The sequence below is a fragment of the Eleutherodactylus coqui genome, chromosome 10, assembly GCF_035609145.1.
Source record: "Eleutherodactylus coqui strain aEleCoq1 chromosome 10, aEleCoq1.hap1, whole genome shotgun sequence".
In the NCBI taxonomy this organism is placed as follows: Eukaryota; Metazoa; Chordata; class Amphibia; order Anura; family Eleutherodactylidae; genus Eleutherodactylus; species Eleutherodactylus coqui.
The window spans coordinates 1491800-1518083 of record NC_089846.1 but is presented as its reverse complement, the minus strand read 5'-3'; the positions used below and the strand labels follow the sequence as shown (position 1 = coordinate 1518083).

The 26284-nt window shown below is 56.1% G+C and overlaps 2 protein-coding genes across 3 annotated transcripts in view; both read right to left on the bottom strand.

Moving 5' to 3' along the window:
• Window positions 1–8390, bottom strand: part of GATA1 (GATA binding protein 1) — a 66630-nt gene extending 58240 nt beyond the window's left edge. The window contains exon 1 of the mRNA XM_066579954.1: window positions 8142–8390. The gene's annotated coding sequence lies outside the window, so the exon portion shown is untranslated. The remainder of the gene's footprint in view (window positions 1–8141) is intronic.
• Window positions 1–26284, bottom strand: part of CDK20 (cyclin dependent kinase 20) — a 59527-nt gene that overhangs the window by 10442 nt on the left and 22801 nt on the right. Inside the window, exons 2-8 of one of the 2 annotated variants that reach the window (XM_066579956.1) lie at window positions 18983–19096; window positions 15886–16074; window positions 15690–15811; window positions 14995–15057; window positions 14804–14927; window positions 14188–14343; window positions 13594–13793 (exon numbers count right to left, since the gene is read on the bottom strand). In XM_066579956.1, the coding sequence (XP_066436053.1) occupies window positions 13614–13793; window positions 14188–14343; window positions 14804–14927; window positions 14995–15057; window positions 15690–15811; window positions 15886–16074; window positions 18983–19096 (948 nt within the window). In that variant the 3' untranslated portion in view covers window positions 13594–13613. Of the gene's footprint in view, window positions 1–13274; window positions 13794–14187; window positions 14344–14803; window positions 14928–14994; window positions 15058–15689; window positions 15812–15885; window positions 16075–18982; window positions 19097–26284 lie in introns of those variants that run through there. The other variant, XM_066579957.1, reaches the window with a different exon arrangement.

Below are 26284 nucleotides of genomic sequence, written 5' to 3'. Positions count from 1 at the left end.
CAGGTGTAGAGCTGATAACAGGTTCTGACGGGGAGATGTCACCAGGTGTAGAGCTGACAACAGGTTCTGACGGGGAGATGTCACCAGGTGTAGAGCTGACAACGGGGTCTGGCGGGGGGATGTCACCAGATGTAGAGCTGACAACGGGGTCTGGCAGGGGGATGTCACCAGATGTAGAGCTGACAACAGGGTCTGGCGGGGGGATGTCACCAGATGTAGAGCTGACAACATGGTCTAGCGGGGGGATGTCACCAGGTGTAGAGCTGACACCATGGTCTAGCGGGGGGATGTCACCAGGTGTAGAGCTGACACCGGGGTCTGGCAGGGGGATGTCACCAGGTGTAGAGCTGACACCCGGGTCTGGCGGGGGGATGTCACCAGGTGTAGAGCTGACACCCGGGTCTGGCGGGGGGATGTCACCAGGTGTAGAGCTGACACCCGGGTCTGGCGGGGAGATGTCACCAGGTGTAGAGCCGACAACAGGGGTCTGGCGGGGGGAGGTCACCAGGTGTAGAGCTGACAACAGGGTTTGGTGGGGGGATGTCACCAGGTGTAGAGCTGACAACGGGGTCTGGTGGTGGGATGTCACCAGGTGTAGAGCTGACACCGGGGTCTGGTGGTGGGATGTCACCAGGTGTAGAGCTGACAACGGGGTCTGGTGGGGGGAGGTCACCAGGTGTAGAGCTGACAACAGGGTTTGGTGGGGGGATGTCACCAGGTGTAGAGCTGACGAGGTCTAGTGGTGAGATGTCACCAGGTGTAGAGCAGACAACGGGGTCCGGTGGTGGGATGTCACCAGGTGTACAACAGACAACGGGGTCCGGTGGTGGGATGTCACCAGGTGTAGAGCTGACAACGGGTTTGGTGATGGGCTGTCTGCAGACTTTATTGGCTGCCCAAAGTCTGGATCTCAACCTCACCAAGCAGGACACACTAGAATGCCATATCCATGCGCCCAACACGCCCAACACGCCCATCACTATCTGAAGCTCCTCCAGTAATGGAGGCAAATCCCTCCACACATCTATGGGGATTTGGTGGAAAGCGGCGGCAGAGGGCGACTGCAGTCACCAAAGACAGCCCAACACCAGGGGGGAAAACAAGCATGTCATCCCCTTGTGTATCCCCCGATACTTCTGTCAGTGGGGTGTAATTTCACTATGTCATACGTGTCCCAGAACTTACTACCACGTATTTTCAGGCACGCCAGATGACCGGTGGCTGCTGCTAGAATGCTCGGCTGGCCCTGGCAGGAGTCCAGTATGTATTATTGGAAGCGTTTCGGTAATATGACGAGAAGGCAACGAGAGTCACATGAAAACAGCCCCTGGGGTCCCTCTGGGATTTGAGGCCCCTGAAGACTGGATTTGGGTGAATACATTCAGTCTTGAGAAGCATCAGAGCCGTTTGTAAAGATTTCACAAACTATCAGAAAGGAAGTGAGGAGAGCCGAGGTCAACAGACCTCAGAATTCTGAGGAATTCAACTTGCAACAGAAACCTATTGGGCGACAGGTGAAAACCAGTAAGACCAAAGGACACTGATAGAGGCGACCGTAATGTAACTACCAGGGCGAACGCTGCGGAGAAAAAACGTGCTCCGCCCACACCAAAATCCAAGTGGGCTCCTACTAATTGGTGTCCACCACTCCGTAACTACCTCCCATTAGTCGGACGCCCATCAACCCACTTCTCATATAACAGAACACGAAGCCTGGCATGGACATCGGCTTCCAGAATGGCCTACCAGTGGCTAGAGGTGATGCGGGGTCCACCAGCGTCCCCGAGGGCTGTGGGAGACGCTAAAGGCATAATTGTGAGGACTGATGCCAAATGAAAAGCTCAGCAGTTACCCATAGCAACCCGATAGAGCTGGAGATTGGGGCGACTGCCTTCGAAATATTAGATCTTTGCGCCGTAGGGAGGTCTTCTTGGTACTCGAGGCTCGTTCCTACGGAGATGTTCTTCTCACCTTTCCTTTTTGGGCTGTAGCACGGCCGAGGACGATGACCAACATAATATCGGAAGCAGCTAACCGTTATCCACGAGGCGGCGGACATGTTTTACAAGCTTCCTGTCTGCATGTGTACGAAGGTCCTGAAAGCATCGTTGGCTGCCTGCCAGAGTATATAGTAGTACAGACGATCTTATCAATGACCCATCACTACCTCATCACTAGACCTATACACTGCGGCCGCAGAGCGTTGCACCTCCCACTCCAATACAGATGCTTCAGGCTACGTTTTAAGGTAAAAGCTTTTCTCACTAGACCTTGCCTTCATCTGAGAGCGACCACTAGGGTGCGCCGGACCTTTGGACTTCACAAGTGTACACAAAAGAGTGCAAGTCACCATTTTTTGGGGTGAGGAGTAAAATTTCTGAAATTTTGTAAACGCTCAAATGTATAAAAATAGCACAGAAAAGGACACAAATAATGACATCCAGGGAGCTGCAACACCAATGGACTCATTTACATAGTTGTATAATCCATAAAACCTGATAGTATTACAGCTGCCTGACTGTGAAGAGGACAGGAGTACCCCAAAAACACATACTGCACCTTCACTATTCTGCTGGTGGAGTCACTGTGTACATACATTACTTATCCTGTATTATACTCCAGAGCTGCACTCACTGTTCTGCTGGTGGAGTCACTGTGTACATTACTTATCCTGTACTGATGCTGAATTACATCCTGTATTATACTCCAGAGCTGCACTCACTATTCTGCTGCTGGAGTTACTGTGTACATACATTACTTATCCTGTACTGCTCCTGAGTTACATCCTGTATTATACTGCAGAGCTGCACTCACTATTCTGCTGGTGGAGTCACTGTGTACATACATTACTTATCCTGTATTGATCCTGAGTTACATCCTGTATTATACTGCAGAGCTGCACTCACTATTCTGCTGGTGGAGTCACTGTGTACATACATTACTTATCCTGTACTGATCCGGAGTTACATCCTGTATTATACCCCAGAGCTGCACTCACTATTCTGCTGGTGGAGTCACTGTGTACATACATTACTTATCCTGTATTGATCCTGAGTTACATCCTGTATTATACCCCAGAGCTGCACTCACTATTCTGCTGGTGGAGTCACTGTGTACATACATTACTTATCCTGTATTATACTGCAGAGCTGCACTCACTATTCTGCTGGTGGAGTCACTGTGTACATACATTACTTATCCTGTACTGACCCTGAGTTACATCCTGTATTATACTGCAGAGCTGCACTCACTATTCTGCTGGTGGGGTCACTGTGTACATACATTACTTATTTTGTACTGCTCCTGAGTTACATCCTGTATTATACTCCAGAGCTGCACTCACTATTCTGCTGGTGGAGTCACTGTGTACATACATTACTTATCCTGTACTGACCCTGAGTTACATCCTGTATTATACTGCAGAGCTGCACACACTATTCTGCTGGTGGAGTCACTGCGTACATACATTACTTATCCTGTACTGATCCTGAGTTACATCCTGTATTATACCTCAGAGCTGCACTCACTATTCTGCTGGTGGAGTCACTGTGTACATACATTACTTATCCTGTATTGATCCTGAGTTACATCCTGTATTATACCCCAGAGCTGCACTCACTATTCTGCTGGTGGAGTCACTGTGTACATACATTACTTATCCTGTACTGACCCTGAGTTACATCCTGTATTATACTGCAGAGCTGCACTCACTATTCTGCTGGTGGGGTCACTGTGTACATACATTACTTATCCTGTACTGCTCCTGAGTTACATCCTGTATTATACTGCAGAGCTGCACACACTATTCTGCTGGTGGAGTCACTGTGTACATACATTACTTATCCTGTACTGATCCTGAGTTACATCCTGTATTATACCCCAGAGCTGCACTCACTATTCTGCTGGTGGGGTCACTGTGTACATACATTACTTATCCTGTACTGATCCTGAGTTACATCCAGTATTATACCCCAGAGCTGCACTCACTATTCTGCTGGTAGAGTCACCGTGTACATACATTACTTATCCTGTACTGATCCTGAGTTACATCCAGTATTATACTCCAGAGCTACGCTCACTATTCTGCTGGTGGAGTCACTGTGTACATACATTACTTATCCTGTACTGCTCCTGAGTTACATGCTGTATTATACCCCAGAGCTGCACTCACTATTCTGCTGGTGGAGTCACTGTGTACATACATTACTTATCCTGTATTATACCCCAGAGCTGCACTCACTATTCTGCTGGTGGAGTCACTGTGTACATACATTACTTATCCTGTACTGATCCTGAGTTACATCCTGTATTATACTCCAGAGCTGCACTCACTATTCTGCTGGTGGAGTCACTGTGTACATACATTACTTATCCTGTACTGGTCCTGAGTTACATCCTGTATTATACCCCAGAGCTGCACTCACTATTCTGCTGGTGGTGTCACTGTGTACATACATTACTTATCCTGTACTGATCCTGAGTTACATCCTGTATTATACTCCAGAGCTGCACTCACTATTCTGCTGGTGGAGTCACTGTGTACATACATTACTTATCCTGTACTGCTCCTGAGTTACATCCTGTATTATACTCCAGAGCTGCACTCACTGTTCTGCTGCTGGTGGAGTCACTGTGTACATACATTACTTATCCTGTACTGGTCCTGAGTTACATCCTGTATTATACCCCAGAGCTGCACTCACTATTCTGCTGGTGGTGTCACTGTGTACATACATTACTTATCCTGTACTGATCCTGAGTTACATCCTGTATTATACTCCAGAGCTGCACTCACTATTCTGCTGGTGGAGTCACTGTGTACATACATTACTTATCCTGTACTGACCCTGAGTTACATCCTGTATTATACCCCAGAGCTGCACTCACTATTCTGCTGGTGGAGTCACTGTGTACATACATTACTTATCCTGTACTGCTCCTGAGTTACATCCTGTATTATACTCCAGAGCTGCACTCACTGTTCTGCTGCTGGTGGAGTCACTGTACCTCCCACACCCTGGACAGTGATGGCTTCTCGCAGCGATACATCATCATCACTGAGGAGGGAAACCCCTTAATTTCCATATTAGAGAAGTGAGTGTTCAGCCCTCTGCTCCATCTATAGCGACAGGCGGCGACCGGTAATCCCAGTGACGTCATCACATGACTGCATCACCTGTACAACCTCCTCTGCATTCCCCCAAACTATATGGCCACGCCCTCTCAGCCACAAACCGTTTTTCTCCCTGGAAGCGCACCGCAGACGAGAGACCCTACAACCTCCACGGAATGTCAGAAGAGCCACTCATGAGGTCCCCTCCACGCCTGCTCACTGCACTTCTGTAACAGCGTGATGCAAACCCCGATCACCGGATACATATATATACCCACACGATATGGCAGTAGCATGCATGAATCTACAGTGGAACACGCCACTAATATATATATATATATATATATATACACACACACAGTTTGTCAAAGCAATCACCCCCTTTCCCCAGAAAAACCTGTCCCCGTCCTGCGGCTCCTTCTCAGGCAGATCTGTAATGCTGGGAGTTGTGGTGATTAGATGAACGGTCACCGGGGGCCCTAAAACTGGTTTCCCCCCTTGTCCTATAAGAGGCTCTCGAGGCTCCTTGTGTGTGGTGACCTCTTCTTCCGCTTGTAGAGCTTGTTGACCACTAGATGCCTCTACGACGCAGAGAAGAGATGTCACCCCGTTACCAGAGTCTGAGAGGGGTGCATTATTGGGATGGGAGAAGCTGGATGGTCGTATTGATGAATTGTCCCCCATCGTCGGTTCTGACCAGACTGTTAGGGGGTGTTGGGACCAGTGGATGGGGGCACACAAGGTGACCGGGCTCAGGACACCCGCTACAGACCACCAGTAAAGAGGAGCGTCTGACCAGACTGTTAGGAGATGTTGGGGTCAGTGGATGGGGGCACACAAGGTGACCGGGCTCAGGACGCCCCCTACAGACCACCAGTAGAGAGGAGCGTCTGACCAGACTGTTAGGAGATGTTGGGACCAGTGGATGGGGGCACACAAGGTGACCGGGCTCAGGATGCCCCCTACAGACCACCAGTAGAGAGGAGCGTCTGACCAGACTGTTAGGAGATGTTGGGACCAGTGGATGGGGGCACACAAGGTGACCGGGCTCAGGACGCCCCCTACAGACCACCAGTAGAGAGGAGCGTCTGACCAGACTGTTAGGAGATGTTGGGACCAGTGGATGGGGGCACACAAGGTGACCAGGCACAGGACACCCGCTACAGACCACCAGTAGAGAGGAACGTCTGACCATACTGATAGGAGGTGTTGGGGTCAGTGGATGGGGACACACAAGGTGACCGGGCTCGGGATGCCCCCTACAGACCACCAGTAGAGAGGAGCAGCTGACCAGACTGTTAGGAGGTGTTAGAGCCTCCATGACCAACTGTATCACATCCTAAACCAACCGGGAGGAAATGGTTGAGGAAGTAAGGGTGGCTGGGACCTTAGGAGGCAGCGATAATGATATCCTTGGATGTTGGATAAAAAGCGGAGGAAGACCTGAGAAAATATTTGACAAAGTATCTCATACCAGACTTATTGATGAAATGACCAAATATGGGACTGACAAGACAACTGTTCGGTGGATTCACAACTGGCTGAGTGATCGTACTCACAGAGTGGTCATAAATGGCTGCACATCCAAGGGGAAGAATGTATCAAGTGGGGACCACAAGGCTCTGTCCTGGGCCCAGTGTTGGTCAGCATGGTTATAAATGATCTGGAGGAGGGAATTGTGGGAAACTGATCAAATGTGCAGATGACACAAAGCTAGGAGGGACAGCCAACACTAGGGAAAAGAGACAGAGGATTCAAAAAGATCTAGAAAAGCTTGCACAGTGGTCGGCGACTAACAGAATGGTATTTAACAAGGAGAAATGCAAAGTCCTACATCTGGGCAAGAAAAATGAAGTAAGCGCATACAGAATGGGAGGAATTGGGCTAAGCAGCAGCACATGTGAAAAAGACTTGGGTATACTAATAGATCATAGACTGAACATGAGTCAACAATGTGATGCAGCAGCCAAAAGGCAAACACAATTCTGGGATGTATTAAGAGAAGCACAGAGTCTAGATCACGTGAGGTCATTATCCCCCTCTACTCTTCCTTAGTCAGACCTCATCTGGAATACTGGGTCCAGTTCTGGGCACCCCACTTTATAAAAGACATAGACAAACTGCAGCAAGTTCAGAGAAGAGTCACCAAGATGGTGAGCGGTCTGCAAATCATGTCCTATGAGGAACGGGTAAAGGATCGGGGAATGTTTAGCAGAAGAGAAGGCTGAGAGGAGACTTAATAGCGGTCTACAAATATCTGAAGGGCTGTCACAGTGCAGAGGGATCAGCCCTATTCTCATCTGTACAAGGAAAGACTAGAAGCAATGGGATGAAACTGAAAGGGAGGAGACACAGATTAGATATTAGACAGTGAGGGGATCAATGAGTGGAACAGGTTGCCACAGGAGGTGGGGAGTTCTCCATCAATGGACGTGTTCAAACAAAGGCTGGACAGACATCTGTCTGGGATGATTTAGTGATCCTGCACTGAGCAGGGGGTTGGACCCCGATGACCCCGGAGGACCCGATGACCCCGGAGGACCCGATGACCCCGGAGGACCCGATGACCCCGGAGGACCCGATGACCCCGGAGGACCCTTCCAACTCTACCAGTCTAGGATTGTACTGGAGCCTCCCTCCAAGGGGTCGGTCCTCCACACTAAATGCTGATATTGTCATCGTTTACTCCTATCAATGCTACAATCAGACAGCGTTTCATTCCATCCCACCAACGTACCTGTGGTATATATAGTAGCGCCCCCTGGACTGTCTTTAGAGCGGCGCACGCTGCTCATCTATCGTGGTGGACTCCACTTGGGTGACAGTTTGCATCTGAATGCCCCCGGCTTCCGTAAGAACATAAAAGGTATATTGCAAACATACAGAAGCAGCAGAGCGGCGTTTGTCATGTGGCACAGTATGGCGTTGCGTTACCCAACCTCGGCGTGTACGCGGCCCGGCGAGTTACATGACAGTTTCAGCACTGCTACATCAATGCGGGTTATGATAGATCTGCGTGTGAACTCACCTCCGGCAGGACAACGCCACGCCTTCTATTCCTTCCTAATTAACCTTGAGGTTCTTGGCTCCCCGCTGGTGGGCTCCGGCCGTCGCCCCCTCGCTGCACCTTGTGTGACTAGTAGTGCTCTCACCCAGACACCCTGATCCCTTGTAGTCAGCAGTCCTTACACACACAGGCTCCGCCTGCTGCTCCGCCTCCACTAGAGCTGGGACCTCCTGCACCCCCAATTAGATAACTTCTCCCATCTGATAAGACTCGTCACACATCAGTCGCCACCGCATTGGTGTATATATATATATATATATACACATACCGTATATCGGGGGGCATAATGGGGGGATCCTGGTACCTGCTAGCATTATCTGCAGTGGTGAAGGGGTTAACTAATATTACCTGGGAGTGATAGGACCCCCCCCAGCGGGCGGGTACGGGGTCTCTGACTAGTGCATTGCTGAGACTCGTCCGAGGAGCTGACACTCTGGGTGTGCATCCCCCAGGGGTCGTCTTATGTGGCACCTTATGCAGTTTTGGGGTCAGCTTTCTTGTATCCCTGCTGTGGGTGCAGTAAGGGGTCCCAGCAGTGTAAGGGTTAATGATGCCGCAGGGGTGCTCTCCCCAATGGTGGGCGCGCTCCCCCAGCGCTCCCCCTCTCATCACCACAACTCCCTCCTCCTGCAACTGATGTCAGTCTCTGCCAAACTTGTCTCTCAGCGATCAGATAGCATCTTATCACCTCGGAGCAGCCAGCAGGGAGGAGAGGGACGGCGGCCACCGGCCGGCCACAGAGGACGCCCAGGCACTGGCTGTTAACCTCCTCCTTACTGGACCCAACCGTGTGCAGGCAGGAGACCTCGGGGGGCCCGCAGCCCCCCAATACTGCAACCTCTCCTGGTCTACATCTATCGTTCTCTGTTATCAGCCAGCAGGGAGGAGAGGGACGGCGGCCACCGGCCGGCCACAGAGGACGCCCAGGCACTGGCTGTTAACCTCCTCCTTACTGGACCCAACAGTGTGCAAGCAGGAGACCTCGGGGGGCCCACAGCCCCCCAATACTGCAACCTCTCCTGGTCTACATCTATCGTTCTCTGTTATCAGCCAGCAGGGAGGAGAGGGACGGCGGCCACCGGCCGGCCACAGAGGACGCCCAGGCACTGGCTGTTAACCTCCTCCTTACTGGACCCAAAAGTGTGCAGGCAGGAGACCTCAGGGGGCCCGCAGCCCCCCAATACTGCAACCTCTCCTGCTCTACAGCTATCGTTCTCTGTTATCAGCCAGCAGGGAGGAGAGGGACGGCGGCCACCGGCCGGCCACAGAGGACGCCCAGGCACTGGCTGTTAACCTCCTCCTTACTGGACCCAAACGTGTGCAGGCAGGAGACCTCGGGGGCCCACAGCCCCCCAATACTGCAACCTCTCCTGGTCTACATCTATTGTTCTCTGTTATCAGCCAGCAGGGAGGAGAGGGACGGCGGCCACCGGCCGGCCACAGAGGACGCCCAGGCACTGGCTGTTAACCTCCTCCTTACTGGACCCAACAGTGTGCAGGCAGGAGACCTCGGGGGGCCCACAGCGCCCCACTACTGCAACCTCTCCTAGTCTACATCTATCGTTCTCTGTTATCAGCCAGCAGGGAGGAGAGGGACGGCGGCCACCGGCCGGCCACAGAGGACGCCCAGGCACTGGCTGTTAACCTCCTCCTTACTGGACCCAACAGTGTGCAGGCAGGAGACCTCGGGGGCCCGCAGCCCCCCAATACTGCAACCTCTCCTATTCTACATCTATCGTTCTCTGTTATCAGCCAGCAGGGAGGAGAGGGACGGCGGCCACCGGCCGGCCACAGAGGACGCCCAGGCACTGGCTGTTAACCTCCTCCTTACTGGACCCAACAGTGTGCAGGCAGGAGACCTCGGGGGCCCGCAGCCCCCCAATACTGCAACCTCTCCTATTCTACATCTATCGTTCTCTGTTATCAGCCAGCAGGGAGGAGAGGGACGGCGGCCACCGGCCGGCCACAGAGGACGCCCAGGCACTGGCTGTTAACCTCCTCCTTACTGGACCCAACCGTGTGCAGGCAGGAGACCTCGGGGGCCCACAGCCCCCCACTACTGCAACCTCTCCTGGTCTACAGCTATCGTTCTCTGTTATCAGCCAGCAGGGAGGAGAGGGACGGCGGCCACCGGCCGGCCACAGAGGACGCCCAGGCACTCGCTGTTAACCTCCTCCTTACTGGACCCAACAGTGTGCAGGCAGGAGACGTCGGGGGGCCCACAGCGCCCCACTACTGCAACCTCTCCTAGTCTACATCTATCGTTCTCTGTTATCAGCCAGCAGGGAGGAGAGGGACGGCGGCCACCGGCCGGCCACAGAGGACGCCCAGGCACTCGCTGTTAACCTCCTCCTTACTGGACCCAACAGTGTGCAGGCAGGAGACGTCGGGGGGCCCGCAGCCCCCCAATACTGCAACCTCTCCTAGTCTACATCTATCGTTCTCTGTTATCAGCCAGCAGGGAGGAGAGGGACGGCGGCCACCGGCCGGCCACAGAGGACGCCCAGGCACTGGCTGTTAACCTCCTCCTTACTGGACCCAACAGTGTGCAGGCAGGAGACGTCGGGGGGGCCCACAGCCCCCCAATACTGCAACCTCTCCTATTCTACATCTATCGTTCTCTGTTATCAGCCAGCAGGGAGGAGAGGGACGGCGGCCACCGGCCGGCCACAGAGGACGCCCAGGCACTGGCTGTTAACCTCCTCCTTACTGGACCCAACAGTGTGCAGGCAGGAGACCTCGGGGGGCCCGCAGCCCCCCAATACTGCAACCTCTCCTGGTCTACATCTATTGTTTTCTGTTATCAGCCAGCAGGGAGGAGAGGGACGGCGGCCACCGGCCGGCCACAGAGGACGCCCAGGCACTGGCTGTTAACCTCCTCCTTAGTGGACCCAACAGTGTGCAGGCAGGAGACCTCGGGGGCCCACAGCCCCCCAATACTGCAACCTCTCCTAGTCTACATCTATCGTTCTCTGTTATCAGCCAGCAGGGAGGAGAGGGACGGCGGCCACTGGCTGGCCACAGAGGACGCCCAGGCACTGGCTGTTAACCTCCTCCTTACTGGACCCAACAGTGTGCAAGCAGGAGACCTCGGGGGGCCCACAGCGCCCCACTACTGCAACCTCTCCTGGTCTACATCTATCGTTCTCTGTTATCAGCCAGCAGGGAGGAGGGGGACGGCGGCCACCGGCCGGCCACAGAGGATGCCAAGGCACTCGCCGTTAACCTACTTCTTACTGGACCCAAGAGTGTGCAATCTCTTCTGGTCTACATCTACCACGCTGTTTACTTCCATCTGTTGTTCTCTGTTGTCAGCCATTTCGGGTCCTCCTGTGGGTTGGGTTACGTGACTGTGAAGAGGCAGGAATAAAGGACTCCATCTAGACGGCCAATATTCTCATGAACATTCTGCGCGTTGCGACAATAGGTGCCGCTAGCGATGGGCTGCGCGATGCCACTCGCCATCGGCCGGACTGCAGGGTGTCCGGCGTCCTGGTTATGGTCACCATGTCAGGACTAGGATCGCTGCCGCAGATAAGCACGAGCGTTAGCCTGAGACGGGCTGCAGGAAGGCCATTCGCATGCGCAGAACGCGGCTTTTGGATTTTATGCAGACTTCATGTACCAAGATCTACGCAGATTCCGGCCGAGCCGAAGGTCTACCTGTGCGGGAGCGGCGGAGGACGCAACGCATGTGAACAGGCAGATGGGCCCTTCGGGGCTCTGGGGTGCGGACAGGCCTTCACTGCGGCGCTCCGGTGATGACACGCACTGCAGGGGCGGTGCTGAGGTGCAGGCGCACGCTTTACATTGACAAGGCTTTTTAACCCTTTAGACCAGCTATTTTCCGGCACCGGCGCGGCTCCACTTTTCTCCTTCCGTTCGTCAGATCCGTTGTGCGTCTTCCTCGTGACACGCCAGGCCGGATGGATTTTTTTCCCCCTTTTTTTTATACTATTTATTAAAAATCAGGAAAATGCAGAAAACCGTTAATAAGTCTCCGTTATTCCACTTTTTGTATTACCCCCTCCCATCAGCAGTTCTAGGAACGGATAGCGTGGAGTCTTCGGCGCAGGACACATAACCCCGCCCCCAATAAAGCCATACGAGACGTGTTAACATTCTTTACTTTCATCTCCGATTCCTGATAGCTACGGGGCGACACCGCGATCATGTGATGGGGCGTTCAGAGACTTGTGATGGTCTTCACAGACCGCGCTGGCGGTAATATCCCTTCCTACGGGGAGGCCGGCTCTTCTAAGACAGTCCGCAAGTGATGCACTGGCAGGTTAAGGGTTAAGTGCTGTCATCCATCGCGCAGCGCTGTCACACAAAGTGCTGAGACATGAAGCTCCGGGACCCGCAGTAATCCTTATCTCTGGCGCCCAGATAACCCGCTGTGCCCATCCCTGCCCGTCCCGCTCACCAGGAAAGGGAGAAGAGCGCAGAAAGGAAACTCAAGGCTGTATATGCAGAAGACTTCAACAAACACAGGGTCTCCTGCGGGGGGCTACAGAGACCGATCCCCCGCCCTCAGTCCCCACCGTACGCTGCTTGGGGATGGGGGGCTACAGAGACCGATCCCCAGCCCTCAGTCCCCACCGCACGCTGCTTGGGGATGGGGGGGCTACAGAGACCGATCCCCAGCCCTCAGTCCCCACCGCACGCTGCTTGGGGAGGGGGGGGCTACAGAGACCGATCCCCAGCCCTCAGTCCCCACCGTACGCTGCTTGGGGATGGGGGGGCTACAGAGACCGATCCCCAGCCCTCAGTCCCCACCGTACGCTGCTTGGGGATGGGGGGGCTACAGAGACCGATCCCCAGCCCTCAGTCCCCACCGCACGCTGCTTGGGGATGGGGGGCTACAGAGACCAATCCCCAGCCCTCAGTCCCCACGGCACGCTGCTTAGGGGTGGGGGGCTACAGAGACCGATCCCCAGCCCTCAGTCCCCACCGCACGCTGCTTGGGGAGGGGGGGCTACAGAGACCAATCCCCAGCCCTCAGTCCCCACCGCACGCTGCTTGGGGATGGGGGGCTACAGAGACCGATCCCCAGCCCTCAGTCCCCACCGCACGCTGCTTGGGGATGGGGGGGGGGGGGGGGGGGGCTACAGAGACCGATCCCCAGCCCTCAGTCCCCACCGCACGCTGCTTGGGGATGGGGGGCTACAGAGACCGATCCCCAGCCCTCAGTCCCCACCGCACGCTGCTTGGGGATGGGGGGCTACAGAGACCAATCCCCAGCCCTCAGTCCCCACCGCACGCTGCTTGGGGATGGGGGGGTACAAGACTGATCCCCAGCCCTCAGTCCCCAGCACCCATCGCACGCTGCTTAGGGATGGGGGACTACAGAGACCGATCCCCAGCCGTCAGTCTGGGGGGCTACAGCTTCTTGGTGTATAGGGTCTCCTACCTACAGTAATGGCATTACAGTCAGAGTCCGTGGAGGTAGTCGCTCAGGACCCCCGGCTCCACGAGGCTGTCACATACGGGTTCTTCTGTATGGAACTCTCGCTGAAGCTGTCGGTTTCTTCTTCCGCCTCTCTGGGGGATCGGCAGCTCCGAGTGATGAGCAGGAAGAGGCTCCCGAAAAAAGTATGGATGGAGAAGAGCCTGCAAGAGAAGAAGGGCTGGCAGTGATCACACGGTGATGGCGGTGGATGAAGGGGGGGGGGGGGGGGTGACTGACGGTGGGCCCGGCAGGTAGTCAGATGTGAAGGACAACGGTCGGGAGCGACACTCCTACAAGTGAATGAGCGACCGGGGACAGTTCCCGCCCGCCTCCGTTCACAGACTGAGCGGCTTCCGGTCACATGGCCGCTCGCTTCTTAGTTCTGCTACAAACCAAGCGACTCCGACAGGTGAGAGGCGAGTGACCAGTGGCTCAGTGCCGGTCGGTGGCCGTGTGGGGCTATCATCACCTGCATTCGCCATTTCCAGCGAGGATTAGGGTGATAATGCCCCTGAGCGCTGGCACCTTCCAGGAGGCCGAGGTACATGAACTCACCTCCGCTGCGCCAATCCGCTGGCTGGACGGATACACCAGGAAGCGCATGAGGAGCTGCACAGCCTCTGGGGGGGCGTCCGAGACGATGCGCTCCGGCGGGAGAGGACGGTGCTCCTTGAAGGAAATCTTGTTGTAATCCGGGAGTTCTGTGATTTCCTGAAGTGTGAAAAGAAAAGTCAGGCAACGCGACAGACGAAGACGAAACCAATCAGGAGGAGCGCCTAGTGAAGAACATAAGCTGAGGTCAATGGACTGCAGAGAGTGTAGCCCCCCTGCAGCGCCCCCAGAGGATAGAAGGTATCACTGAAATCAATGGACTGCAGAGAGTGTGTAGCCCCCCTGCAGCGCCCCCAGAGGATAGAAGGTATCACTGAAATCAATGGACTGCAGAGAGTGTGTAGCCCCCCTGCAGCGCCCCCAGAGGATAGAAGGTATCACTGAAATCAATGGACTGCAGAGAGTGTGTAGCCCCCCTGCAGCGCCCCCAGAGGATAGAAGGTATCACTGAAATCAATGGACTGCATATGGAAGGGCCGGGGTCCTCCAGAGAAGGGGGGCGCTCTCCGTGATCACTTAGGGTGTGCAAACTAATTACACGACATGCTGCCCCGCTCACCGGCCAAGTCTTAACATTCGGGGTCCCCAGCGTCCGAAGCACGCAGCACAGCTGCTCAATGTCATTTTCTCCGGGGAAGAGGGGGGAGCCATTCAGCAGCTCCCCAAAAATGCATCCGACGGCCCTGGAGACGAGAGCACAGTTAGCAAACCTTCAGCTGCAGCGGTCAGCGGACGAGGCGCGGGACTCACCACAGATCCACCCCCTCCTCGTACTTGCGGGCTCCGTAGAGCAGCTCCGGCGCTCGGTACCATCTGCAAGCAGAAACAGAGCGGAGCGAAGACCACCAACTTATTACCCCTTACTGATGCAATCACTAATACCGTGCGGCGATAGCCGATACATTGGTGGATTCCTGGACTCCTCATCACTACTACAATCCTGCTCTCCTGCAGTGTACTATGCCGCAGCAGTCGTTGTGTTCTACTGCCACAGGCTGGGGTAACAGAAGTACTATGATGTGTGAAGGCTTCCCCAGGCCTCCAGCTGACATGACACGGGGGAGCCCCGTCCTTCTTTCTAACCACTTCTATGCAGCGGTCAGCTCGACCATAGCATCTTAGCAGTTAGATGGGCCTGGATGAGAGCTAGCGGCCGTGTGCAGTCTGAGTTCTGCTCCTCGCCCCTCTGGACTTCTGGTTACAGCCGGTTCACACCGACTGCAGCATCCATTCATCCTGGCCACACTGAGCCGCAGTCAGACACACCTGAGAGGTCTGTACCTTAGGTGGGTGTCAGTGTGGACGGCCTCTTAAAGGAGCAGCTTCACTGAAAGCAGAGTCCCTTTATACTGCTTATGGAGAGCCGCTCTCCAATCTGTGACTGTAGACATGTTGTGACAGTCTGCAGAAGTTGTAGAGCTGCAGGCTGCGCGCCGCCGACTGACCTGGTGGCTACTTGATGACTGTATAGACGTCCGCTGTCATTAGAAAAGACTCGTGCCAGGCCGAAGTCGGCGATCTTCAGGAGCCCGCTGGAACTGATGAGAAGGTTGGCAGGCTTCAGGTCCTACTAGGGGATGTTGTGTAAGTAGTACTCAGGTGTATAGGTGGCTACAGGTAGCCATGACGACGGGTACTCACCCGATGCATGATGGAATTCTCATGGCAGAACTTGACCCCCTTCAGCAGCATCATCATGTAGCCCTTCACCTGCGCCTCGGTGAGCAGCTGGTCAGAGTCCCTGATGACCTCAGAGAGGTCGGAGAGCATGTACTCGAAGACCAGGACGAAGCCGGTGCCGTGCGGGAAGACCTCCCGGAGCTTCACCACCTGCAGTACATAAAGGGAGAGTGATGAGACCCCCCCAGGCCTACCCTGCTGACTAGGGGGCAGAAGAGGAAGGTGACAGAAGATAGAGCCGCCACTCGGGGGCAGAAGAAAGCGATAGAGCCGCCACTCGGGGGGCAGAAGAAAGCGATAGAGCCGCCACTCGGGGGGCAGAAGAAAACGATAGACCCGCCACTCAGGGACAGAAGAAAGCAATAGAGCCGGCACCTGAGAGGGGGGGGGGCAGAAGAAAGCGATAGAGCCGTCCCTGGAGGACAGAAGAAAGTGATATAACCGCCACTCGCAGGAGGGTGTGGGTGGGGGCAGAAGACAGCGATAGAGCCGCCACTCGGGGGGCAGAAGAAAGCGATAGAGCCGCCACTCGGGGGGCAGAAGAAAGCGATATAGCCGCCACTCGGGGGGCAGAAGAAAGCGATATAGCCGCCACTCGGGGGGCAGAAGAAAGCGATAGAGCCGCCACTCGGGGGGGGGGGGGGGGGGGAGGAGAAGAAAGCGATAGAGCCGCCACTCGGGGGGCAGAAGAAAGCGATAGAGCCGCCACTCGGGGGGCAGAAGAAAGCGATATAGCCGCCACTCGGGCGCGGGGGGGGGGGGGGGCACAAAAAAGCAATAAAGCCGCCCCTGGGGGACAGAAGACAGCGATAGAGCTGCCACTCGCAGGGGTGTGGGTGCAGAAGAAAGCGATAGACCCGCCACTCAGGGGCAGAAGAAAGCGATAGAGCCGTCCCTGGAGGACAGAAGAAAGTGATAGAACCGCCACTCGCAGGGGGGTGTGGGGGCAGAAGACAGCGATAGAGCCGCCACTCGGAGGCAGAAGAAAGTGATAGAACCGCCACTCGCAGGGGGGTGTGGGTGGGGGCAGAAGACAGCGATAGAGCCGCCACTCGGAGGCAGAAGAAAGCGATAGAGCCGCCACTCGGGGGGGGGGGGGGGGAGAAGAAAGCGATAGAGCCGCCACTCGGGGGGCAGAAGAGAAAGGTGACAAGAGACAGAACTAGGAGGCAGAAGAAAGCAAACGAGCAACAACTAGGGGGCAGAAGAAAGTTATAGAACTACCATCAGCGGGCAGAAGAAAGCGATATAGTCACCACTAGGGGGAAGAAGAGAAAGGTGACAGAAGACAGAACCATGACTAGGGGGCAAAAGAAAGCGATAGAGTTACCAATATGGGGCAAAAAAGGAAGGTGACAAGAGACAGAGCCACTACTAGGAGGCAGAAGAAAGCAAACGAGCCACAACCAGGGGGCAGAATAAAGCGACAGATCTACCACTAGGGGGCAGGAGAAAGAGACAGAACTTACAACAGCCGGCAGAGGAAAGTGACAGAGCCACCACTAGGGGGCAAAAAAGGAAAGTGACAGGAGACAGAGGCACCACTAGCGGGAAGAAGAGGAAGGAGACAGAGCCATCAGTAGCGAGCAGAAAAAAAAAAAGCGACAGAGTCACCACTAGTAGGCAGAAGAGGAAGGTGATAGGAGACAGAGCCACCACTAGGGGACAGAAGAAAAGAAAGAACCACCACCAGGTGGCAGAAGAGGAAGGTGACAGGAGAGAGCCAACACTAGGGGACAGAAGAAAGCAATACAGCCAGCACTATTGGGCAGAAGAAAGCGACAGAGCCATCACAAGGGGGCATAAAAAAGGGAAAGAGCCACCACTAGGGGGCAGAAACGGAAGGTGACAGGAGACAGACCCACCACTACGGGGCAGAAGAGGAAATGCCAGAGCCACTAATACAGGCAGAAGAGAAAGGTGACAGGAGACAGAGCCATGACTAGGGAGCAGAAGAAAATGATAGAGCCACCAATATGGGGCAGAAGAAAGCGATAGAGCCAGCACTAAAAGGCAGAAGAGGAAGGAGACAGGAGGCAGAGCCACCACGAGGGGCCAAAGGAGGAAGGCAATAGAGCCACCAATAGGGGGGCATAAAAAACTGACAGAGCCACCACCTGGGGCAGAAGAGGAATGTGACAGAAGGCACTGCCACCAGTAGGGGGCAGAAGAAAGCGACAGAGCCAACAGTAGGGGGCAGAAGAGGAAGGAGACAGGAGACAGTGCCACAAGAAGAATGCGACAGAGCCATTACTATGGGGGAAAAGAGGAAGGGGACAGCAGACAGAGCCACGACTAGGGGGATAAAAAAAAACAACAACGACGACAGAGCCACCACTAGGAGGCAGAAGAGGAAGGTAACAGAAAATAGAGCTACCACCAGAGGGCAGAAGAAAGCAAAAGAGCCACTACTAGAGGGCAGCAGAGAAAGGCGACAGTAGACAGAGCCACCACTACTGGTTAGAGATAAGTGACATAGCCAGCACAAGTCAGAGGAAGAGGAAGGCAACAGAGCAACCACTAGGGGGCAGAAGAGGAAGGTGGCTGGAGACAGAACCATCACTAGGTGCCAGAGGAAAAATGTGACAGACGACAGAGCCACCATAAGTGGCCAGAAGAAAACGATTGAGCCACCTTAGAGGGCAGAAGAGGAAGCCGACAGGAGACAGAGCCACCACTAGGGGGCAGAAGAAAGCGACAGAGTCAACATAGAGGGCAGAAAAGGGAGGTGACAGGAGACAGAGCCACCACTACGGGTTAGAGAAAAGTGACAGAACCACCATTTGACAGAAGAAGAGGAAAGCAACAGAGCCACCACTAGGGGCAGAAGAGGGAGGTGAGAGGAGACAGAGCCACCACTAGGGGGCAGAAGAAAGCAACAGACACACCACTAGGAGGCAGAAGAGGAAGGTGATCGGAGACAAAGACGCCAGTGGGGCTTAGAGAAACACGACGGGAGACAGAGCCGCCACTAGGTAAGTCCCAGTACCACCACAAGACGAAAAAAGAGGAAGACAGCATAGGAACCACTAGGGGGCAGAAGAGGAAGGGGACTCACGTATGGGTTGTCTTCGATCTCGCGCAGCGCCTTGATCTCCCGCAGTGCCTGGTTTGGAATCCCTTCCTCCAGTTTTCTTAGCGCCACTTTTTTCAGGGCAACGGCTTCCCCAGTCTGTAAGGATCAGATAGAAGGTCAGAGCTGAGATGTACAATGTTAGGCAGGTGTGGATATGATGCTGCAGAGTAAAGCCCCATTTACACGCAACGATTATCGCTCAAATTTCAATCAAACAATGGCTTTTGAGGGATAATTGTTGCGTGTAAAAGCTTTCATCTTTCACTCTTGGGCTGAACAATGATTTTTTAGGTGAGCATAAAATCCATTGTTCAGCTGGAGAGAGAGCAGGAACCGCACACTGTGTTGTCCACAGGAGCAGCCGATTACATTGTATTCAGCTGACCGCTGCCAGCAGCCCTTGTGAAGGAAATGCAGCTGAGTGCAAAGTCCAGACCACATGCTGGGATTTGCAAACAGCTGCTGGGGACTCATTTATATGTAAATGAAGCTGATAAAGTGCTAATGGGCATTAGAGCACATTAATACTTTATGCAATATGATCGCTAGAACTGTCAATCTTTCAAGCCTTTGAAAGATTGTTTTTGCGTGTAAGTGAGCCTTAGGAATGCTTTAGTGGTAGAAGGGTTAATAGTTTTTTAAATTACCAAAATACAAAAAGTTACTGAACAAGAGAAAAACACTCATTATTGTACCGCTCTCCACCATGCTTCACTGCTGCCTGTGGACACTCATTATTGTACCGCTCTCCATCATGCTTCACTGCTGCCTGCAGACACTCACTATTGTACTGCTCTCCACCATGCTTCACTGCTGCCTGTGGACACTCACTATTGTGCTGCTCTCCACCATGCTTCACTGCTGCCTGCGGACACTCACTATTGTGCTGCTCTCCACCATGCTTCACTGCTGCCTGCGGACACTCACTATTGTGCTGCTCTCCACCATGCTTCACTGCTGCCTGCGGACACTCATTATTGTATCGCTCTCCACCATGCTTCACTACTGCCTGCAGACACTCATTATTGTACCCTCTCCCCTATGCTTCACTGCTGCCTGCAGACACTCATTATTGTACCGCTCTCCACCATGCTTCACTGTTGCCTGCAGACACTCATTATTGTACTGCTCTCCACCATGCTTCACTGCTGCCTGCAGACACTCACTATTGTGCTGCTCTCCACCATGCTTCACTGCTGCCTGCAGACACTCACTATTGTGCTGCTCTCCACCATGCTTCACTGCTGCCTGCAGACACTCATTATTATACCGCTCTCCACCGTGCTTCACTGCTGCCTGCAGACACTCATTATTGTACCGCTCTCCAGCCCTTCACTTAAACTACCTTCCATTACAGCCAACTATTTCACATTCTGACTCCTCAGTCCAGAGCTCCTGCTGCCTATCTGATGCTGTAACCACTTTGTGTCTTAGTGCTGTGCTCAGTCTTGGCATGATGTGTGATCTGTGTACTGTCTTCCACAACCTCACCCTTGTAGCAGCCAGTTCTGAGTTAATGACTGTTTCATCCCATGTGATCCTCCTGAGCTGTTTGGTATAACTGGTTAATCCCACACCTGGCGGAGGTGACGGCGCCCCCCGGATACTGATGGCTTACATCACTCTTTTCTTCAGTCTCTTTGCATTTTGTTAATCGATAAAAACCAACTATTAACCCTTCCGCTTCTGAAGGGTTCTTACTCTGCAGCATTAGATTTACAGTCCTGTGACTCACTGCGAGACCTTAACCCCTTGTGTGCTGCACAATATCCCACGCTCCAAGCCCGTGTATAACGGACATCTTTTCTAACATCGATCTCCCACGTTGTCATATGAGGAGCGCTAGCACCACACACTGGCGCACACAGCTTACTACACAACATTAGAGAACAAATCCAAAGGCATCTGAATGATTAATTTGGCGCAGCTCACTAGACGAGTTAAGAGCGGTGTAGAATAGGGCGATGCCGCCTTTAACGACTTAATGAGGACGCCCCTTTCCCCCATTTTCGATTTTTCCTGTGCCCTCCGCCATCTTTCAGTGCGTCTTACTTCTTTCATTGGCTGACGCGGCGCTGAGTTAGCCAATCAGAGCATTAGCTTTCTGTAGGTGGGGCATTCAAGCCCCGCCTCCAGAAAGCAATGCTCTGTCGGCGTGGAGGAGGGCGGCCAGCCTGCAGCAGCGCCGTGGGAGCGGAGTACTGACTTTTTCTCTACACCGTATCCCCGACTTTGGAGGGTTAAAAAGTCATCTTACACGACGGAAAATACGGTACTTTTTTTCCCCTTCAACAATTAGTAAAACTTTGCGGTTCTCATTTGTACAATTGTTTTTAGTCCCCACGGGGCCCAACTACTCCACAGCATTCCATCAGACTGCGATCGGGCGGTCTGCCCCGACACCCGCATGGCTGACTGGCATCGCCCCCTACAGGGTCGTATGGATTTAAATGCCGCTATCACAATGGTTAACAGCCGCGCGATCTCCGTTCATACAGACCCCGCCCCCACAGGACGGAAATGTACGCTCTATAGCGGGAAAGGGTTAATAAACCAGGCACATCTTAAGAGTCCGAGAGCGGTTTCACGCGGGCGTATGTGAAATGGCGCGTGCCTTGGTACAACGTATTTGCGGCGTGAATGAGGTTTTTTTCTTGACCCTTTCAGCAGGTTCGTTCTGCGCGGGACACAACTGCGCCCCGATTTAATGGCTGCCCACATGAGAGGTCTTCTTCTTCGCCCTGAATTGTGCGCAGTCTTACGTATTGCGAGCACATCTGCGCACTTCTGTGGAGACCTATGGAGAGCAAATGCATGCAGAAGTACAGCATGCTGCGTCTTGTATCGCAGGCGGGAAAATGCGCATAGATACGCCCGCGCGGCCGCCCTTCTACATACTAGACCATTCCTTAACGTCCTGGTGGTCACTAAGGGGTTAACTGTTCAGGAAGAGAGGGTCCGTAACACAAGGGTGGTCTCATATCAGCGGCGGGGGCTCCGTTCAGGGACCAGGAACGGGGGAATCCCAGCGGCTGAATGGCTCCTTCTTATGACGGCAAAGGCAAGGCGCCGGCGGCCCCCACTGACTATAATGGGGTTGTCTGCTTTCCGCTCGTCCGCGCCAGATCCAACAGAGACCGCCGTCACAACAAGATCCACGAACAGCAGCCATTATTGATGGACGCCGAGCCAGTAGAGTCTGCAGCTACCTGTCTGCACCCCTCATGAGAACCCGAAGCCCCCCCTTACACATGGCCACCCCACTATATACACCCAGAGCCCCCCCCACCCACACACGGGCACCCCCCTATATACATCCGGAGCCCCTTACACATGGGCACCCCCTGATATACACCTGCAGTCCTCCTTACACATGGGCACCCCACTATATACACCCAGAGCCCCCCCCACCCACACATGGGCACCCCCCTATATACATCCGGAGCCCCCCCCACCCACACATGGGCACCCCCCTATATACATCCGGAGCCCCCCCCACCCACACATGGGCACCCCACTATATACACCCAGAGCCCCCCCCACCCACACATGGGCACCCCACTATACACACACCAGCAGCCCTTCCTCACGCAGGGACACCCCCTATATTCACCCGCAGCCCTCCTCTCACACATGGACACCCCCTACATACACCTGGAGCTCCTATATACACCCACAGCCCCACTCCCCCTCACACAGGGACACCCCCCTATATACACCTGAAGCCCCCTATATCCACCCACAGCCCCCTTCTCACACATGGACATCACCTATATATACCTGAAGCCCCCTATATCCACCCACAGCCCCCTTCTCACACATGGACATCACCTATATATACCTGAAGCCCCCTATATCCACCCACAGCCCCCTTCTCACACATGGACATCACCTATATATACCTGGACCCCCTATATACACACACCCACAGGCCTCCTCTCACAAATGGACCCCCCTATATCCACCCACAGCCCCTGTCTTACTGTGACACCCCCTATATACACCCGCAGCTCCTCCTCACATGGACACCCCTTATATACACCCGCAGCTCCTCTATATACACCCACAGCTCCTCTATATACACCCGCAGCTCCTCTATATACACGTGCAGCTCCTCCTCACACATGGACACCCCCTATATACACCTACAGCTCCTCCAAATACTCCCGCAGCCCCTCCTCACACATGGACACCCCCTAGATACATCCGCAGGCCCCCTATCACGCAGGGACACCCCCTATATCCACCACCAGCCCCCATCTTACACAGTGACACCCCCTATAAACATCCGCAGCTCCTCTATATACACCCGCAGCCCCTCCTCACACATGGACACCCCCTATATACATCCGCAGGCCCCCTATCACGCAGGGACTCACCCTAAATCCACCTGCAGCCCCCCTATATTCACCCGCAGGCACCTATATACACCCAGAGCCCCTTTATAAACACCAGCAGCCCTCTCTCACACATGGAAACACCCTATATACACCCACCACCCCCCTATATTCACTCACAGCCCCCTTTCACACATGGGCACCCCCTAAATCAGTGATGACAAACCTTTTATAACCAAAACCCAATTAAAGTGCCAACATGTCAGGGGCGGGGCTTATCACCACGTATGACTTTACCCCCCTCGTTCTAAAAAGGACCGGACAGCCTGACAATAGGCAGCGTGCGGATGGTGACAGCGATTAGGATGCGGAAATACCGCAGAACGTGCTCAGCGGGAATTACAGCGGCCCCCAGCAGTAGTGACAGCGACGGCCCACAGCGGCCCCCAGCAGCAGCGGCGGCCCCCAGCAGCAGCGGCGGCCCACAGCGGCCCCCAGCAGCAGCGACGGCCCACAGCGGCCCCCAGCAGCAGCGACGGCCCCCAGCGGCCCCCAGCAGCAGCGACGGCCCCCAGCGGCCCCCAGCAGCAGCGACGGCCCCCAGCGGCCCCCAGCAGCAGCGACGGCCCCCAGCGGCCCCCAGCAGCAGCGACGGCCCCCAGCAGCAGCGACGGCCCCCAGCGGCCCCCAGCAGCAGCGACGGCCCCCAGCGGCCCCCAGCAGCAGCGACGGCCCCCAGCGGCCCCCAGCAGCAGCGACGGCCCCCAGCGGCCCCCAGCAGCAGCGACGGCCCACAGCGGCCCCCAGCAGCAGCGACGGCCCACAGCGGCCCCCAGCAGCAGCGACGGCCCACAGCGGCCCCCAGCAGCAGCGACGGCCCACAGCGGCCCCCAGCAGCAGCGACGGCCCACAGCAGCAGCGACGGCCCACAGCAGCAGCGACGGCCCACAGCAGCAGCGACGGCCCACAGCAGCAGCGACGGCCCACAGCAGCAGCGACGGCCCACAGCAGCAGCGACGGCCCACAGCAGCAGCGACGGCCCACAGCAGCAGCGACGGCCCACAGCAGCAGCGACGGCCCACAGCAGCAGCGACGGCCCACAGCAGCAGCGACGGCCCACAGCAGCAGCGACGGCCCACAGCAGCAGCGACGGCCCACAGCGGCCCACAGCAGCAGCGACGGCCCACAGCGGCCCACAGCAGCAGCGACGGCCCACAGCGGCCCACAGCAGCAGCGACGGCCCACAGCGGCCCACAGCAGCAGCGACGGCCCACAGCGGCCCACAGCAGCAGCGACGGCCCACAGCGGCCCACAGCAGCAGCGACGGCCCACAGCGGCCCACAGCAGCAGCGACGGCCCACAGCGGCCCACAGCAGCAGCGACGGCCCACAGCGGCCCACAGCAGCAGCGACGGCCCACAGCGGCCCACAGCAGCAGCGACGGCCCACAGCGGCCCACAGCAGCAGCGACGGCCCACAGCGGCCCACAGCAGCAGCGACGGCCCACAGCGGCCCACAGCAGCAGCGACGGCCCACAGCGGCCCACAGCAGCAGCGACGGCCCACAGCGGCCCACAGCAGCAGCGACGGCCCACAGCGGCCCACAGCAGCAGCGACGGCCCACAGCAGCAGCGACGGCCCACAGCGGCCCACAGCAGCAGCGACGGCCCACAGCGGCCCACAGCAGCAGCGACGGCCCACAGCGGCCCACAGCAGCAGCGACGGCCCACAGCGGCCCACAGCAGCAGCGACGGCCCACAGAGGCCCACAGCAGCAGCGACGGCCCACAGCGGCCCACAGCAACAGCGACGGCCCACAGCGGCCCACAGCAGCAGCGACGGCCCACAGCGGCCCACAGCAGCAGCGACGGCCCACAGCGGCCCACAGCAGCAGCGACGGCCCACAGCAGCAGCGACGGCCCACAGCAGCAGCGACGGCCCACAGCGGCCCACAGCAGTAGTGACGGCCTACAGCCCACAGCGGCCCCCAGCAGTAGTGACAGCCCACAGCGGCCCCCAGCAGTAGTGACAGCCCACAGCGGCCCCCAGCAGTAGTGACAGCCCACAGCAGTAGTGACAGCGACAGCCCACAGCGGCCCCCAGAAGCAGTGACAGCCCACAGAAGTAGTGACAGCCCACAGCGGTCCCCAGCAGTAGTGACAGCGACAGCCCAAAGCGGCCCCCAGCAGTAGTGACAGCGACAGCCCAAAGTGGCCCCCAGCAGTAGTGACAGCGACAGCCCAAAGCGGCCCCCAGCAGTAGTGACAGCGACAGCCCAAAGCGGCCCCAAGCAGTAGCGACAGCACACAGCAGCAGTGACGGCCCACAGCAGTAGTGACAGCAACAGCCCACAGCGGCCCCCAGCAGTAGTAACAGCCCACAGCGGCCCCCAGCAGTAGTGACAGCGACGGCCCACAGCGGCCCCCAGCAGCAGCGACGGCCCACAGCGGCCCCCAGCAGCAGCGACGGCCCACAGCGGCAGCGACGGCCCACAGCGGCCCACAGCAGCAGCGGCGGCCCACAGCAGCAGCGACGGCCCACAGCAGCAGCGACGGCCCACAGCAGCAGCGACGGCCCACAGCAGCAGCGACGGCCCACAGCAGCAGCGACGGCCCACAGCAGCAGCGACGGCCCACAGCAGCAGCGACGGCCCACAGCAGCAGCGACGGCCCACAGCGGCCCACAGCAGCAGCGACGGCCCACAGCGGCCCACAGCAGCAGCGACGGCCCACAGCGGCCCACAGCAGCAGCGACGGCCCACAGCGGCCCACAGCAGCAGCGACGGCCCACAGCGGCCCACAGCAGCAGCGACGGCCCACAGCGGCCCACAGCAGCAGCGACGGCCCACAGCGGCCCACAGCAGCAGCGACGGCCCACAGCGGCCCACAGCAGCAGCGACGGCCCACAGCGGCCCACAGCAGCAGCGACGGCCCACAGCAGCAGCGACGGC